Source organism: Callospermophilus lateralis, chromosome 15, assembly GCF_048772815.1.
Source record: "Callospermophilus lateralis isolate mCalLat2 chromosome 15, mCalLat2.hap1, whole genome shotgun sequence".
NCBI lineage: Eukaryota > Metazoa > Chordata > Mammalia > Rodentia > Sciuridae > Callospermophilus > Callospermophilus lateralis.
In genome coordinates, this window is record NC_135319.1 from 21,884,428 (window position 1) to 21,899,715 (window position 15,288).

At 46.3% G+C, this 15,288-nt stretch overlaps 1 protein-coding gene across 1 annotated transcript in view; it reads right to left on the reverse strand.

The window, feature by feature from the left end:
* The window catches only part of Drgx (dorsal root ganglia homeobox), a 29,337-nt gene that overhangs the window by 9,090 nt on the left and 4,959 nt on the right, over positions 1-15,288 (reverse strand). The window contains exons 3-5 of the mRNA XM_076835147.1: positions 14,922-15,023; positions 11,837-12,015; positions 11,642-11,754 (exon numbers count right to left, since the gene is read on the reverse strand). Of these exons, the coding sequence (XP_076691262.1) occupies positions 11,642-11,754; positions 11,837-12,015; positions 14,922-15,023 (394 nt within the window). The remainder of the gene's footprint in view (positions 1-11,641; positions 11,755-11,836; positions 12,016-14,921; positions 15,024-15,288) is intronic.

Here is a 15,288-nt window from a genome sequence, read left to right on the forward strand (position 1 = left end):
AGAGACATTCATCAAGGAGATTCCTTATGAATCCTAAGTGTTTGATTCTCCAGCCCTGCCATAGTTTAGATTTGGAATGTCCCCCAAGCCCCTGGTACTAAGGCTTGGTCTCTAATTCTGGTGCTGTTGGGAGGTGTTAGAACCTTTAAGAGGTGGGGCCTACGGGGAGGAAGTTAGGTCATTGGGAGCATGCCCTTGAAAGGGCTGTTACAACCCTAGTTCCTCCTCTTCCTCTTTCTTTCTTTCTTAACTACTATGAGGCGAACAGGCCTCCTCCACCACATGCTCCCATCATGAAGTATTGTGTAGCCACAGACCCAAAGCAATCGAGCCAAGTGGCCACGGACTGAAACTTCTAAAACCAAGAGCCAAAATAAACCTTCCCTCCTTTTGAGCTAAGTATCTCAGGTATTCTGTCACAATAACAGAAACATGACTAACCTAAGCCCTGTCTTCCTAACCTCAGATAGGCGTAGAGGGGGGTTGAGGCTGAGCCTCCACTTCCCCCATGAAGAATGACCATGTTCTGTCCCTCTGATTCTCTGCTGTCCAAAGCACTTGTACCCTCAGAAACAATCCAGGGGGCCCCTATGTGGTTGTGCTGCTTTCCTGGAGCACTAGGAATGACCCACCTACCACAGACCTCAGTCACTGTGTCCTAGATGCTGGAGGGCCCTCCCCTTAGGAAGCAAATGTTTTGCAAGATGCTGGTCCTCTACCCCAAAAGCCAAACCCAATTCCTAACCAGATCCCAAGTGACCTCTCATCCTTGACTTGACCCTAACAATAACTGTCAGCACTTACTGGACATGTGGATGGACCAGGCAGAGGTACATGCCCTACCACTATACATGGCCATTATGACCCTCATTTCATAGGCAAGGAGTCTGGAAAGTACCCTAGGCGACCAGGTGATGAAAGGCAGACAGCACTACCAGGCTCCATGCTATTCTCATGCCTTCTCTCCCCCAGAGGGCCCCACCCACTGGGCAGCTCCTGTGCTTCCTTCTAGCCCAACTCAAGCATCTCTGGAAGGCCTGCCTCATGCTTATGCAGAAAGAATCCCTTCTGCCTCTGGGCTTCCCCACACTTCTCATGCCCTTGTCTGCCTCCGTGAGAGCCCATTATTGTGTCACCTGGCAGGATTCTTGACCTATCTCTGTAATTCCACCCCCAGACTGCCAGTTCCTTAGGGTAGGAATGTGTCTAACTCATTCATGGGTGCTGAGTCCTTGGTGCAATCCATAGATACTCCGTGGATGCTAAATGATAAAAGAAGAGATTAGGCTTCAGGGGTCCAGCAGATGATCAGCTGTGCAGACGCAAGGCCAGGGGCTCTTTTTTTGCGGGGGGAAGGAGTGGTACCAGGGATTGAGCTCAGGGGCACTCAACCACTGAGCCACATCCCCAGTCCTACTTTGTATTTTATTTAGAGATGGTCTCACTGAGTTGCTTAGCATCTCGTTTTTGCTGAAGCTGGCTTTGAACTTGTGATCCACCTGCCCAGTCTCCTGAGCCACTGGGATTGCAGGCGGGTGCCACTGTGCCTGGCTGCCAGGTTCTCTTTTAAGAGACACATTCAAGGGAAAAAAACATTGCTTCTGTACTGAACATGTACAAATATTTTCTTGTTATTATTCCCTAAACAATACAGTATATCAAATATTTACCTGACATTTACAGTATATTAGGTATTATAGGTAATCAAGAAACTAAGTATACTGAAGGCTGTGCATAGGTTATGTGAAAAATCTATACCATTTCATATAAGGGACTTCAGTAATCATGAATTTTGGTGTTCTGATGGGATAAAGGAATCTATCCCCTTTGGATACCAAAGGACAGCTATATTAATGTTTGGATGAATCACAATTAAGTAAAACTATACCAAAATCAGGATTGGGGGTTATAAGAAAAGAAAAATCAGAGCCCAATCTCCTCATGATCATAAATGCAAAAATCCTAAAGGAAAATATTAGCCAACCAAATCCAGAAACCTATAAACAAGATAACATGTCACATCTAATTTGGGTTTATCTTAGGACCATGCAGTTGGCTTCACATTTTTAAAAAATCAATCAATATAATTCATCATATTAATGTGTTGAGAAAGAAAAATCATGCAGTCATCTCAACAGCTACAGAAAAAAGTATGTGATGCAAGTCAACATCCATTCATATTCATGATTTTTGTCAGGACAAGAAGAAATTATCTTCACTTAATAAAGGGTATCTTGAAAAAATAAATACCCTGAGAGCCTCCCCAGGGGAGCAAGCTTAAGGCAAGGACAGGTTGGATCCATGTGTACAGAAGACAGGGTATTCCATCTTCCATTCATATAAAATGGCCATGACAGCAAGAGCAAAATGCCCACCATCTAGAGAGACAGGGAGATGATATGTGGTTGCTCAGGACTGAGGAAGTTTGGCAGTAATGAGAAACGACTGTCGATGGATATGGGGTGATGAAAATATTCTAAAACTGATTGGAGTGATGCTTGCAAAAGTCAGTGAGCCATTGAATTTGTGTAATTTTGAGAATTAATTACAAGTGATTTACTAATTATACCTCAATAAACTTTTTTGAAAAATAAAATAAGGCAAAGATGCCTGTTATCATCATTTATATTCAAGACTAGTTGGGAGGCTGACTCAGGAGAATCCTTTGAGCCCAGGAGATCAAGGCCAGTCTGAGAAACATAAAGAGAGAGAGCCCTGCAATCATTATATATTTTAAATCCTGTTTCAAAAATATAAAATGAATAAAATTTTTTTTAAAAAAGTAAGAGTAGATGACTACTAGGCATTCAAACCAGCACAGCAAGGCCAATAAAAGAAAAAAAATTGGATAAGATGATTTTTAAAAAGGAGCAAACTGTCTTTATTTACAGATAATCTGCTCCCATACACGAAATATCATAAAGATAAATCTCACTAACATAATGTCGGGCCAAAGAACCCAGACACACAAAATAAATATACACTGTATGATTCCACTTGTATACAATCATGTATCATTTAGCAACAGGATATGTTCTGAGAAAAGCATCCTCAGGCAAGTTCGTCTTTGTGTGAACATTGTAGAATGTATTTACATAAACTGTCACTAAGATGCCACCAGGAAATATCGTCTTATGGAACCACGGTCCTATATTGGTCTTTGATCAAAACATCATTATATGAAGCATGAATGTATAAATATAAATATAGATTTTCTTTTTTAAAAAAGAGTTGAGACTCTAGTGGTTCAGAATGCCCATGGTGAGTGACAAAACTATCTCACCATGAAAATCAGCAGGGTAGTTGCATTTAGATAGCAACAAGGTGACTTGAGTGGAAGGAAACCTATAGAGTCCAGGCCTCTGGTGTGCAAGCAAGGTGGTAACATAGGTAAAATTTCTCATTAAACTCCAGATGCATGCTTTATGAATTTTCCAATGAATATTCTATTTCACAAGAAAACTAGTGCATGTTGGCACACACCTGTAATCCCAGGTGCTCCAGAGGCCAAGGCAGGAGGATCACAAGTTCAAAGCCAGCCTCAGAAACTTAGCAAAACCCTAAGCAACTTGATGTGAACTTATCTCTAAATAAATGGGCTGGGATTTTTATTGTACATGGCTCAGTGATTAAATACCTCTGGGTTAAATTCCTGCTACCAAAAAAGAAAAAAAAAACTACTATAGAAATTGTGGGTTTTTTTTAAATCTCGTGATTTTTTTTAATCACAACACAAAGGGAAAACCAACTGAAGATAAAGGTGGGGGGGAATGTTTTTAGGGGCTCAGAGGAGAAAAAGGCCACCTCTGACTCTGAGATCAGCCTTCCTGGGCAAATGTTCTCTGACAGTACAGTCCTTTCCATCTCAGAAGCTGGGCGCTTTGGTCTGGTCTGGAAGCCAAAGGCAGGGAGGTAATGTTCTTGGCTCTTTGCCCTTGGGGAGGACATGACCTGACCCTTTCCTAGGACAGCCCATTGTCTTTCTCACCCTCACATACTCCATCAGGACCAAGACTGTTACTCCAATTGCTAGCATCTATTGAGTGACCACTTAGAGCAGGCACGTTGGAGACACCGTATCTACAGCGCTTCCTCCATCCTCACTGCCTCCCAAGCCTCAGCCAGGAAGTGAGGCCAGATTCCAGCTGCAGCCTGTCTGCCTGTAGACTTCTCCCAGCCAGTGGGCCTCTGCTGGGTCAGCCTTGCCCAGCAGGCAGCTTTCTCCCTTGGGGGAAGGTCAGCTGTGATCCCTCCACCCTGCAGGCTGCGCAGCCCAGTACAGCAGAGTGGGCGTGACTACCGAGGCGTGAGCATGCAGTGAGTTATAAAAGCTCTCGCCTGGCAGCTGTAATTATTCTCCAACTCACACCCAGCACAGAGAATCACAGGTTAGAGTCAGCCTGGCTAAGCGCATGAACCCACGGCTCTCAGGTCCCCAGCCACGCCTGCCGGCCTGTGGCCAGCACTTCCCCAGAACAAACCCAAGCACCTCCTTGGCCATTAATAACCTCCTCTGCATTAATGAATTGTGATCATAAGGCTAGCCATTAAGACTGCACGGGAAAATTCTTTGTGTTGCTTTTCTGGACACCCATTATTGTTGTAAAAACCTTCCCTGTGCCTTTGAATTCTCACAAAACACTCAATCGTGAAACATGCTAATTGGGAGCCCCGCCAGCCTGCCTGGTCAGGGTGAGTCCTCTCTGAGCAACTTACAGTGCAAAGCGCATCACCATGTGAAGCCCCAGTCAACCTCAACAAGGAAATTCTACCAAAAAAAAAAAAATAATAATAGGAAGGAACCCAAACATTGCCAAGAGTTGAAATAGTGGGGTATACAAGAAACGAATAAATATCAGGAACAATAAAGTTCAGGAAAATGGGAGAAGTTTGAGAGGAGCAAACATTTCCACAGGTCCTTAAAAGACGAACTGGACACAGAGACTGCCACCAGGGTGTTAAAGCAGGCTTCCAGTTAATACTGATGGTTAGGACTCACTGACTATATCCGTGTGCTCAGGTACTTCAAATGTTCTAATTTTCTTTTCGTTCTTTCTTATGAATTGAGTCCTACTGGAATCAAGATGCCCATTTGACAGATGAGCAAGTAAAGGCCCATAAGAGTGTTAGTATTTGACTCAGGCCTTACATGGTTAGAAAATGGAAAAACTAAGGTTCCCATCAGGCAAGCTGTCCCAGAGCTCTAGCCTGGAACGACCGGGCTCGTAGGCTACTTGCTAATTAAAGAAGGAAGTCCCACAAATGCCTGATTTCCAATTATCAGGCTCTAGTGGGCAGTTTCTTAGCCTGAGGTAGCCAGCAGCCTCCATTCTGATCCAGGGGCCTGCCCAATGAGCCTGGAAGCTGGTCTGTCACACCTGCACCTGTGCATGCTCCAGCTGGCTACTGCACTGGAAGGGCCATAATCTCCTGTCCATCAGGGGCTGCAACTCCCCCACCTTCTATGTGCTCCCCATTACCTAAGCTCCCAACTGCCCCGCAGAGCCACATCCTTCCCAAGCACACACCTTCCAGCACACTCTAACAGCCTCCTATGTAAGGATCCCCAGGAGTACAGCCCCCAAATTGCCTCTCAGCCACTCTTACGAAGCCCAGAAACCTGGCTAGCCACAGACTATGGTGCTGTAACAGAAGGCAAAGCACAGGAAGGTTTGGGCCCTTATTCTCCTGACCTGAGGATGAGTCACGAAGTCAAGCCTCTGTGTGTGCATGGCAATGCTGAGCTGTGGGGATTTTCCAGAGAGAGTAAGAGGTGACCTCCAGCTGGACCTTGGCTTCCCCAGCTCTCAAGCTGCCCTGAACCCCAGACCCTGCCTTTAGTGGGCATTTCCAAGGAATGAAAATCAGTCTGATTTCCTAAGAAAACCACCATCCAGAGTTTTCTGATGACGACTTTCCAGTCTGTGTATCACAGCTCGGCAAGTGACTGAGACATGAGACATGATCACCTTCATATTTTCTGGGACACTCTTCCACCCCGTGATCTAAATGTAAGAGTACAAAGTCTAGATGCTCCATGGAATTTTTCAAAAACATTCATCTTGGATGGAAGAGTCAGCTCACAGGAAAATCCTGGGCCACAGACACTGAGCCGCTGGGGCCTAACCTGTCCACCCCACTCACATTAGAAGTGGGTTTGGTGGTCACCAACCTGTGCTGAGCCCTGAGAGTCCAGTGGGCTGAGGAGGGTGGGCAGAGTGCATCTCTCTGTTCTATTGATAGCCTCTACTTCCCCTTTTCCTCACTCTAGTGTCATTTGTTCAGGGAACTGATAGCCAATCCCATCAGCCCTTCATATCCTCAGGTTCCACATTCATGGATTCAACTGGGCATGAATGGAAAACATTTGAGGACGAAAATTGCATCTATTCTGAACATGCACAGACCCTTTTTGTCTTATTATTCTCAAGAACAACTACTTATGCAGAATTTACATTGTATTAGGTATCATAAGAAATCTAGAAGTGATTAAAGTATATGCATCAGTTATGTATAAACGCTATATAAGGGAAGTGACCTTCTGCAGATTTTGGTATATGAGGGGGTTCTGGAACAAATTCCCTGAAGATACCAAGGGACCACTATAAGATCCAAGAGCATTCTCGTTTTCAGAAGACTTTCAAAGCCAAAGAACTTCCAAGCAAGTGAAGACCCTCAAAACTAACTTAAAAAGGACTTCAGGGACCACTACTTAAAGGAACTCGGCAATCTCAGCAAGCGCTAAGCTATCTCACAAACACTCCAGGGGGCTTTCTTGATGTTTATAAGGCAAGGACCTCATACCATCACAATGCCTAGAACCAAAAGACGTACCCCCCAATCCAGAGTCCGTGGCTCTATAACTATACACAATGATCTTTGGGCAGTTAGCCCTGAGACTATTAGTCCAGGTGCTCCAGGTACTCACTGGAAGAACAGATCTTGTCCTGGGTGTAGGGAGCCCTGCATTTGCTCTCACTTTGACTAGGGGGCTGATGTAGCCAGGCAGCCATAGCTCAGACCCTCAATCACAGAAGAAAGCAGCACCCAGAGTGGTGTCTACTGCTAAGCCAGAATTCAGGTGCCTACCTAGTTACATATGCTTTCTGGGCTATGTGAACCATGGAGGATACATCCTAGGGAAAGACACAGGTACCATTTTTTTGGTGTAGGAGCTGAAATTAGCTTAGATCCACTGCTTCTGGCTCCGTCGCCAGTTACCACAGGCCTGGAGAAGCAGGGGGGATCTTTGAACTGGAAAGGGCCAAGGGGCTCCGCTCTCACTGATCCTAATCTCTAGTGGGCCTGAGTCCAGACAACCTTCCTCTAGAGGACTCAGCTGTCCTCATGTGCTGCAAAAACAGGGTGAATGTCAAGGCTTCTCATTACTCCCCCTACAAGCAGGTGCTCACTTAGAGGAACAAAAAAATAAGTGGTGTCTGTAAAAAAGGGCACATAAGGATGTTAAGGAGAGCATCAGTGAGGTCTGAGCAAGTGTATTCCTTGCCCTGAACCTCAATTTCTCATATTTTAAGAGAGCACCAGGCTGCATGATGCTCCACCCATGGAGCTGAAGCAGTCTTCTCACGGGTCAGCAGCTCCTAGAAGCAGAGTTCAGGCCCAAGAGAAGCACAGCTTGACTCAATAGTTCTGCCCAGCATTTGGGGGTACAGGCAGGGTGAGGGAGCCTGGGTTTCAGCTTGGAGCCTGGGTGTCAGCTCAGAGCTCCTGGGACTGAGCCAGGCCCTAGAAAATTGGGCTGGCTCCCCTCCTGGGCCCAGATAGGACTGTTCACTTAATTTCTGGAGCTTGGTGAAAAAAAAAGGACATAGGACATAAGGTGCAAGGGTCAGGAAGCTGTTCTGGTACCAAAGTCCTTAACACGTGACCCTCAAAACAATTGAGCATCAAACCCCGGGGGTGTTCAGAAGCCAACTTGCAGCAGGTGTACGTCTCTCAGCCTGTGTCCTGTGATTTTCCCCAAACATACCTTCTGAGGCTACAGCACCACCTGGCTTAGAGAGAAGTAGAGCCAACGAGCTGACTCAGACCTAGCTCCAGGATTTCCAGATCGGAACATCTCATTTCCAGAAGGGCCCCCACAGTGGGGTCAGGTGCTTTTAGAACGCAAAGATACCCCAACCCATATCAGCTATCATCTCAGAACTATCTCAGCTCTATTCTCTAGCCGTCTGACTATAGGTCCCCTCCTAGCACGATGATGACTGTGTCACCATGAGAATCAAGTGAGTTTAAGACACAAGACTGCCTGGCAGGACAAGAGAGGATTTTCTGTGATTGTTCTTTTCCCTCTTTTCCATCATGGCTTAGCTGTCTGGAGATGAAAAGCCAGCTGTCCTGGAAAGCCAGGGGACAGAGCCACAGAGTGTCAGGATGAGCCCAAAGAAAAGCTTTGTTGGGGGAAGGAGGCTGAGGAGGAGGTGGGTGTGCACAGAAAAGAGCTCAGAAAGCCGAGATGGGAGGGATGGAAGAAACCCCCACCCCCAGCCCAGCCCTGTACCTCTCAAAAATGGGAAAAGAACAAATACACCAAAAGGACCCTGTGTTTCCAGAAAAGTGAACAAGAACTCTTTTGTATTGGGGAAGGCAAAGACCACACCTATACACAAAGACAATGCCTGGGATGTGTGAAGGCCTGGGTTCCGAAAGAAAGAAAGAAAGAAAGAAAGAAAGAAAGAAAGGAAGGAAGGAAGGAAGGAAGGAAGGAAGGAAGGAAGGAAGGAAGGAAGGAAGGAAGAAGAGAAGAGAAGTAGGAGAGAAGTAGGGAGAAAGAAAAAGAAAAGGAAATTTTTGACTCAATTCTCACCTGCCTCCATGGGCAGGAACCAGGAGAAAATGTCTACACAGGGAACTGGGAGATAAATGGATGAGCCCAGGTCTCTATCAGCTCATGGCTCACTTTACTCATGGCTTTCCTGGTTCTGGAAACATCTCAGCCTGTTGACAGCCCCAACAAACCTTGTTGTCCCCTGACTGTAGTCAGGAAGAGTGCCTCACTGGGATTCAACAGGCTACCCAAACAGGACCCTTAAAATGCACAAAGATGTGCCCAATTCTGGTGAGCACCCTGTGATTTCTGCCACCTCTGTATGACCCACACACCCCCAGGCTGGCAGCAGCCAAGGAGTGTCCATTTCGAAAAGCAGGCACAGGGCAGGTTCCAGGGTCACAGCCCAGACAAAAGGGCTTCCGGAAGGGAAGCTGGGGAGAAGAGAGAATGGATGGATGTGTAAACGGCTGCAGTAGCGCCCCCACTAACCTTGTTTCTGCCCTGTGTTGATGCCGAGCGAGGGGCTCCCACAAGACAGGGGAGACATAAGTCCCACTCTGTCTCCCTCTCACTTGCTGCCCTTGGCTTCTCCCAACCTCCCTTCCCTGAAGTCTAGCCCTCAAGACCCACCTCCAGACACAGTGGGCTTCCACCAGGGTCTCAGTTTGGCTTAGCAGAGATGCCCCAAGGGATACCAGGACAAGCAAACATGTGAATCACCTCCTACTTGTGGGGTCAGAGTGGGGCAGGCAAAAACTATGTATTAAAAAGTGTTGCCCTGAGCTGGCCCTCACCAAAGCAGACAGGTTTTGTTGTTTTTTCATTTTTGGTTTGGAGGGTAGCTGGGGACGGTGACAGTGGAGGTGAAGAGGTAATTGAATCCATGGGCTATTTACCACTGAGCTGCATCCCCAGCCCATTTTATTTTTTATTTTGAGACAAGGCCTCACTAAGTTCCTGAGGTTGGCCGCAAACTTGCAATCCTCCTGCTTCAGCCTCCTGAATAGCTGGTCAGGCAGCTGGGTGAATCAGAGGCATGGGCCACCACGCTCAGCTCAGAAGACAAGGTTTGTTAGATGCACAGCTATAGAATTGCTCCTTTGCTAAGACCAGCCCTCAGATAATTCCCAAATCCCACTGGTAATCAGTCTCCTTCTGGGATTCCCTTCCAATTGGTCAACCCCACCTCTGCACAGGTTGAGTATTCCTTATCTAAAATGCTTGGCACCAAAAGTGTTTGGATTTAAGATATTTTTCAGGTTTTGGAATATTTACATACATATGTATGTATGTATGTAAATGATATATATTGGGGACAGGACAAGACCCAAGTCTAAACACAAAATTCATTTATGTTATGCCTCATGCACTTGGCCTAAGGGAAACATTACACAATGTTTTTATTGTGTCTGTGTGTTTATCACAACCCATCACATGACTCAAGTGTGGAGTTTTCTACTTGTGGTGACGCGGTGACAACGTGTTTTCAGATTTGAAAGCATTTGGGATTTCAGATTTTTAGATTAGGGATCTCAACCTGTAGTTCCAAAGCAGACGACTATGTCATGTGAACATGTGCTGAGGCTGCCGGGGAGGGAGGTTGTGCACAGCCCCAGGAGCACTGGGTCCTGAAGCTGAAGGAAGTGCTGCGGGGAGGGGTCTGGATTTGAGCCTCCTCCACCCACGTCAGTAAACTAAGGGAGGGGATTCACCCAGCTGCCTGACCACTGCAGAGTGTCTCCAGGCCTCAGCAGAGGAGAGCCCAGACCTAGGGCTGGCATTCAGGGCCTTTGCCAGGCACCCTCCACCTTGTCTCTGGGCATCCAGGATAGCAGCCATTCTCCAGGCAAGCCTGGTTCTCCTCCCCACACCTGGTAACCTTTGCACATGCTGCTCCCTATACCTACCATGCCCTTCTCTCCTTCTCACAGACTCCCTAAGGAGATTTCATCACATTCTCGTTTGGCCTCCATATTGCCATGCAGAATGCCACACTCTGTGGTGTCTGGCAATGAAAAGTCATCTCTAGCACATGACAAGCAGCAGACACCTTAAGGAGGCCTCTCCCACTGCCCATCATCAGGGAAAAACCTAGAGGGAGCCAGGCTTGTACATCACTGGGGATTTAGGAGGTGGAGTGCAGGTACTCATACTCCCCCGAGCCACTGGGGTTCAACATTTTCCTGGCCAGTATAGCTCTCCAGCCTGATCATTGGACAAATAAGTTTGTGACAAGGAATTAAGAGCCACTGATGGGTCTTTTCATCAGGAAAGGTACCCCAGAAATCCCCAAGGGACAGTCCTGCAGGGATTTCTCTCTCTCTCTCTCTGGGCCTGAAAAACAACCCTAATGATTTTCAGCCTTCGTAGAACAACAGTCACTGAGAAGAGAGCAAATCTTGGAAAGCCACAAATCCTAAGACTTTGGACATCTGGTCTCAGGAGTCCCAAGGGAAAGCAAGTGAACTAGCTGCACATATGAGAAAGGGGTCCTCAGAAATAGAGATAGTTTCCTTCCCCAGGCTTCCCCCGTGAGCTAGCACCTAAAAATGCTGCCAGAGGGAATGGGGAAGGTATAAACACGGAATGGTCACTTTCGAAGTAATCACCTCTAGGACAAGCCCTCTGTCATTGACCCTTAACAGCAACCTCCACATGCATGTAGAACTCTATGTAGAAACCAAGCAAGATAGCAAGTATGGACCTGTGTCTGGGACCCCAGCTGTGACTGACAGGAGAAGACGGGAGCCCAGTTGGTTTGGATGCGAGGATAAGCAGAGGCAAAACAACGGGCCAGTCAGACTCCACCCTCCCCGTGAGACCACACCCGCCAAGCGGAGCCAAACTCACCCTTCAGGGAGGCCACGTGGGACAAGGCCTGGGCGTAGGTGGCTGTGTTCAGGAGGGTCCCTGGTAAGCAGGAGGGGAAGAACGGACCAGCAGGACCCACAGTTCGCCCCAGGCTGGCAAAGATAGAAATTTTCATTGAGTGCCCTCGTGTGTCTGGGCCTGAGCTCCCTGGGCCCCGGGTCCAGCCAGTCTCACCTCTGCTGGGCCTCCAGCGCCTCTTTCTTGTTCCGGCCCTGGTCCCCGGGGGGCGGGGAGTTGATGTTTCTCACTGGTGGTGGCGTCACCTCTGCCATGGGTTCCTTGGCACCTGGTTCCTGGTCGGAGGCCCCTCTCTCTGTTTTCCTCCACTTGGCTCTTCGGTTCTGGAACCAAACCTAAACCCAAGGGAAGCATAAAATCAGAAAAGAGGGAGGAGCCGGAACCCCAACGTGAAGGTCTAGACCCCGGCAGGTGCCCACGGCTCACCCTGCAGCCCCTGCCTACTTTGTGCTCTCTGAACTGAGCTTCTGTCCCGTGGATGTGTTGGATCAGCTTCCAAGCTTATGACAGGCATGTTTCAAGAATGAATGTTGAATAATAGAAAGTATTTAAATGCATTGCCCACAGGAAGGGTAAAAGTACTGCCTTGCGGAGATTCTCAGAGCTGCGTGGCCCGGAGTCCATTTATTTGATGTGAATGTGTTTACTGCTGGGGCATCATTGTCAAAGCAGCTTGGAAAACACCACTCCAGGCCTTCTCATCAAAAAGACTCACTCAGTCATCCAACAGGCTGAAGCCTGGGCGTATCTGGTCTCATACCTGTCGTCTAACTCCAAAATCATCACAAGTTCATGACCAGCTCAGTGCACCTAACAGAATCCCTGACTCTGGAGTCCGCCATGATCTAGAATTCTGGGCCTCGGTTTAGACCCACTGCAACCCTATGAGGTAAGTAGTCCTGCTGTCCCCATTTTACAGATAGGGAATTAAACACAGAGAGGTTAATTAACATGCCCAAGGTTGTCCAGATGGCAAATGACACATCCACAATGTGAAGCCCAATGACTTGGCTCAGGACCATGATTCAAACTGTTTCAGGGACAATGATAACAGCAACCCCAAGCATCGTTAGGAAGGTTGACACGCATGTAAAACACTGAACACAGTACCTGGCACATAACAATCAATCACTCAATGAATATTAGCTAGTGTCATCATCTCTGGTACCCTCAAGTCAGCAGGAGGCTTGTGGTTCACCTTGACTTAAGCACCTTCTTGGTGGGTGGGGGGGGTTAGGATTTTTAAGCCTTAAAAACCAAACTGCTTTTGCGGAAGGACGGGCTGCATAGAAGCCGGTAAATTCAAACTCAAGGTGTACCCTAAGGTACCAAAATCCCACTGTCTTTAGTGCATCCAGCAAAACCTCTCTTCTCCTCTCCTCTCCTGGGAGACAGTCCTCGACTTTATAAAAAATAAAAATAAAAATAAATTGGCTAGGCCTCCCTCTGATTCAGGGCTGGGGTTGGGGGCCTCCTCTCCTTCTGCCCTGGCCAGCACACCGGCCAGGAAGACAGCCTGGGTCCTCGAGGCTGAGCCCTCTGCCAACCCACCCTATCTCTTCATTTTCATTCTCCTTTAACTGGGTTTCTTTCTTTCTTTTTTTAATCGAGTTGGCTTTTAATTGCACATATCAGCAACCATTGAATAATGATTTTATCTATATTCTAAATTTAGGGCAGTTAAATGCAAAGCAAAATGCAGACACTTTCTTGCGTCTTAATTGAATGAAGGTCACAGCTATAACAACATTTAATTGAGCTATTTTTCATTATCATATTTTAATGACTTTGCACTGACAGTTCGCCTGCTTCTGAGGAAAGAGCATGATGGAGTCGTTTATTTCCCTATTTAGTTATTGTTTGACAACATCAGCTTCGATTAAGACCCTGCTTTATAGAACATTAATCATATTTGAATGAGCAAGGGGTATAAATGTAAACACATCTCCCTTCCCGCCACCAAAGCCCGTGTCCCCACACGGAAGCTCACTAAACAAATGCTTCGCAGCCATTGTCTGGCTGCATAATAGCCAACAACAGCCTGGACAACAATTCCCAGCTTTAATTGTCACCACCCCTATCTTACCCTTGCACCTTTCAGGGAGAAGTTATGATCTTCCACTTCTGAATGTTCAATAATTGTGTCATTTATCTCAATTTGCAGTTCAGTCTTTAGGCAGCTATTGGCAAGCTAGCATTAAAAAAAGAAACGATAGACGGTATCCTGGCCAAAGAAGATTTTCATTTCCAAATAATAATCAGTTTAATTTGCCCGCATATGACCAATGATTCATGTTCAGATTTAATAATCAGGATCACATAATCTGATTATAGGGGAAATAATTTGTTTACAACCCCCAATTTACTGCTCAGAATTCCATTATCTCTCTTCAGCCATTGGTTTTTAAGAGATACTAACATGACCCAGGGGAACCGAAAGCAAACTATTATATTTCCTACAATTAGATCTTTGCATAGTCTTAACCCCAAGCCCCTACATAAAAAAGAACAGAAACAGCATGGAGGAAACCCCATAAATAAAATGAATATATAATTGTGCTCAAAGAATAGCTCGCCCGGAGAGGCGGCACTGTGAATCTGTTCTTCTCGCACTCGGGCACATCTGCTGGGCTCGGCGGGTTTGTGCGCTTAAACATAATCACTGTGTAGCTTCGAAAAAGAAATCCTGCTTAGAGGCGCTTCACGCAGGCTGTGCTCATCTCGGCTCAGCCCTTTCACTGCACTGTTTAAAGATTTTTAAATTGCACGCATTCTTCGGATCCACTTTTCTGAAAGAGTCCACGTGCAGGGGAAAAGTTGGATATGATGCAATTTCTGGAAAGCAGATCCTATCCTGCTTCCCATCTGAAAACGCCGGTTCTCTGCAATTGACCGGCCTCACCCCAGAGCGGTCAGATCTGCTTTGAGAATAGCATCTCAGCTTTTTTTTTTTTTTTTCCAAAGCAAGGAAATGGATGTGCATTGATGTAATTTAGTACCTTAGAGACGCGGACAAATTAGTGTAGAACATTATCACTAGTTAATTATGAATGACCGATTAATCAACCTAATCTAATATTCCACATTATGTTGATGTTATTAAAGTGCATCATGAAAATGACAGATAGTCTTCATTTGCTTTCTTTGGCCAAATGTGCACTCTGCAGTCATGATGTCAAAAAAAAAAAAAAGTTTGCCAGTTTTAATATTAGAGAGTTAAATAATTAAAAAGAAGGTTTACCTGCACTCTGGCTTCTGTGAGGTTTATTTTCATGGCTAGCTCTTCTCTGGTGAAGACATCTGGGTAGTGTGTTTGGGCAAAGACTGCCTCAAGAGCTTCCAGCTGGTAAAAGGGAAAAAATATTTACTGGTGAGAGGCTGCGGCTAGGTGAGGGGAAGCAGATGCATATTTCAAAGCTGCTATGAGCGGTGAGGAAGCAGTTTCACAGATCCAATGGAGGAAGGAGATAGAGAAAAGAACTCCTTGAATGGATTCCAGAGAATGAGAATTTCAATCCCCGATGACTTAGGAATTCCGACTAATGACAACCTCAATGCTCTCCCAAGAAGTGGAAATGAGAGAAGTAGGGATATTTCTTGCATTTACA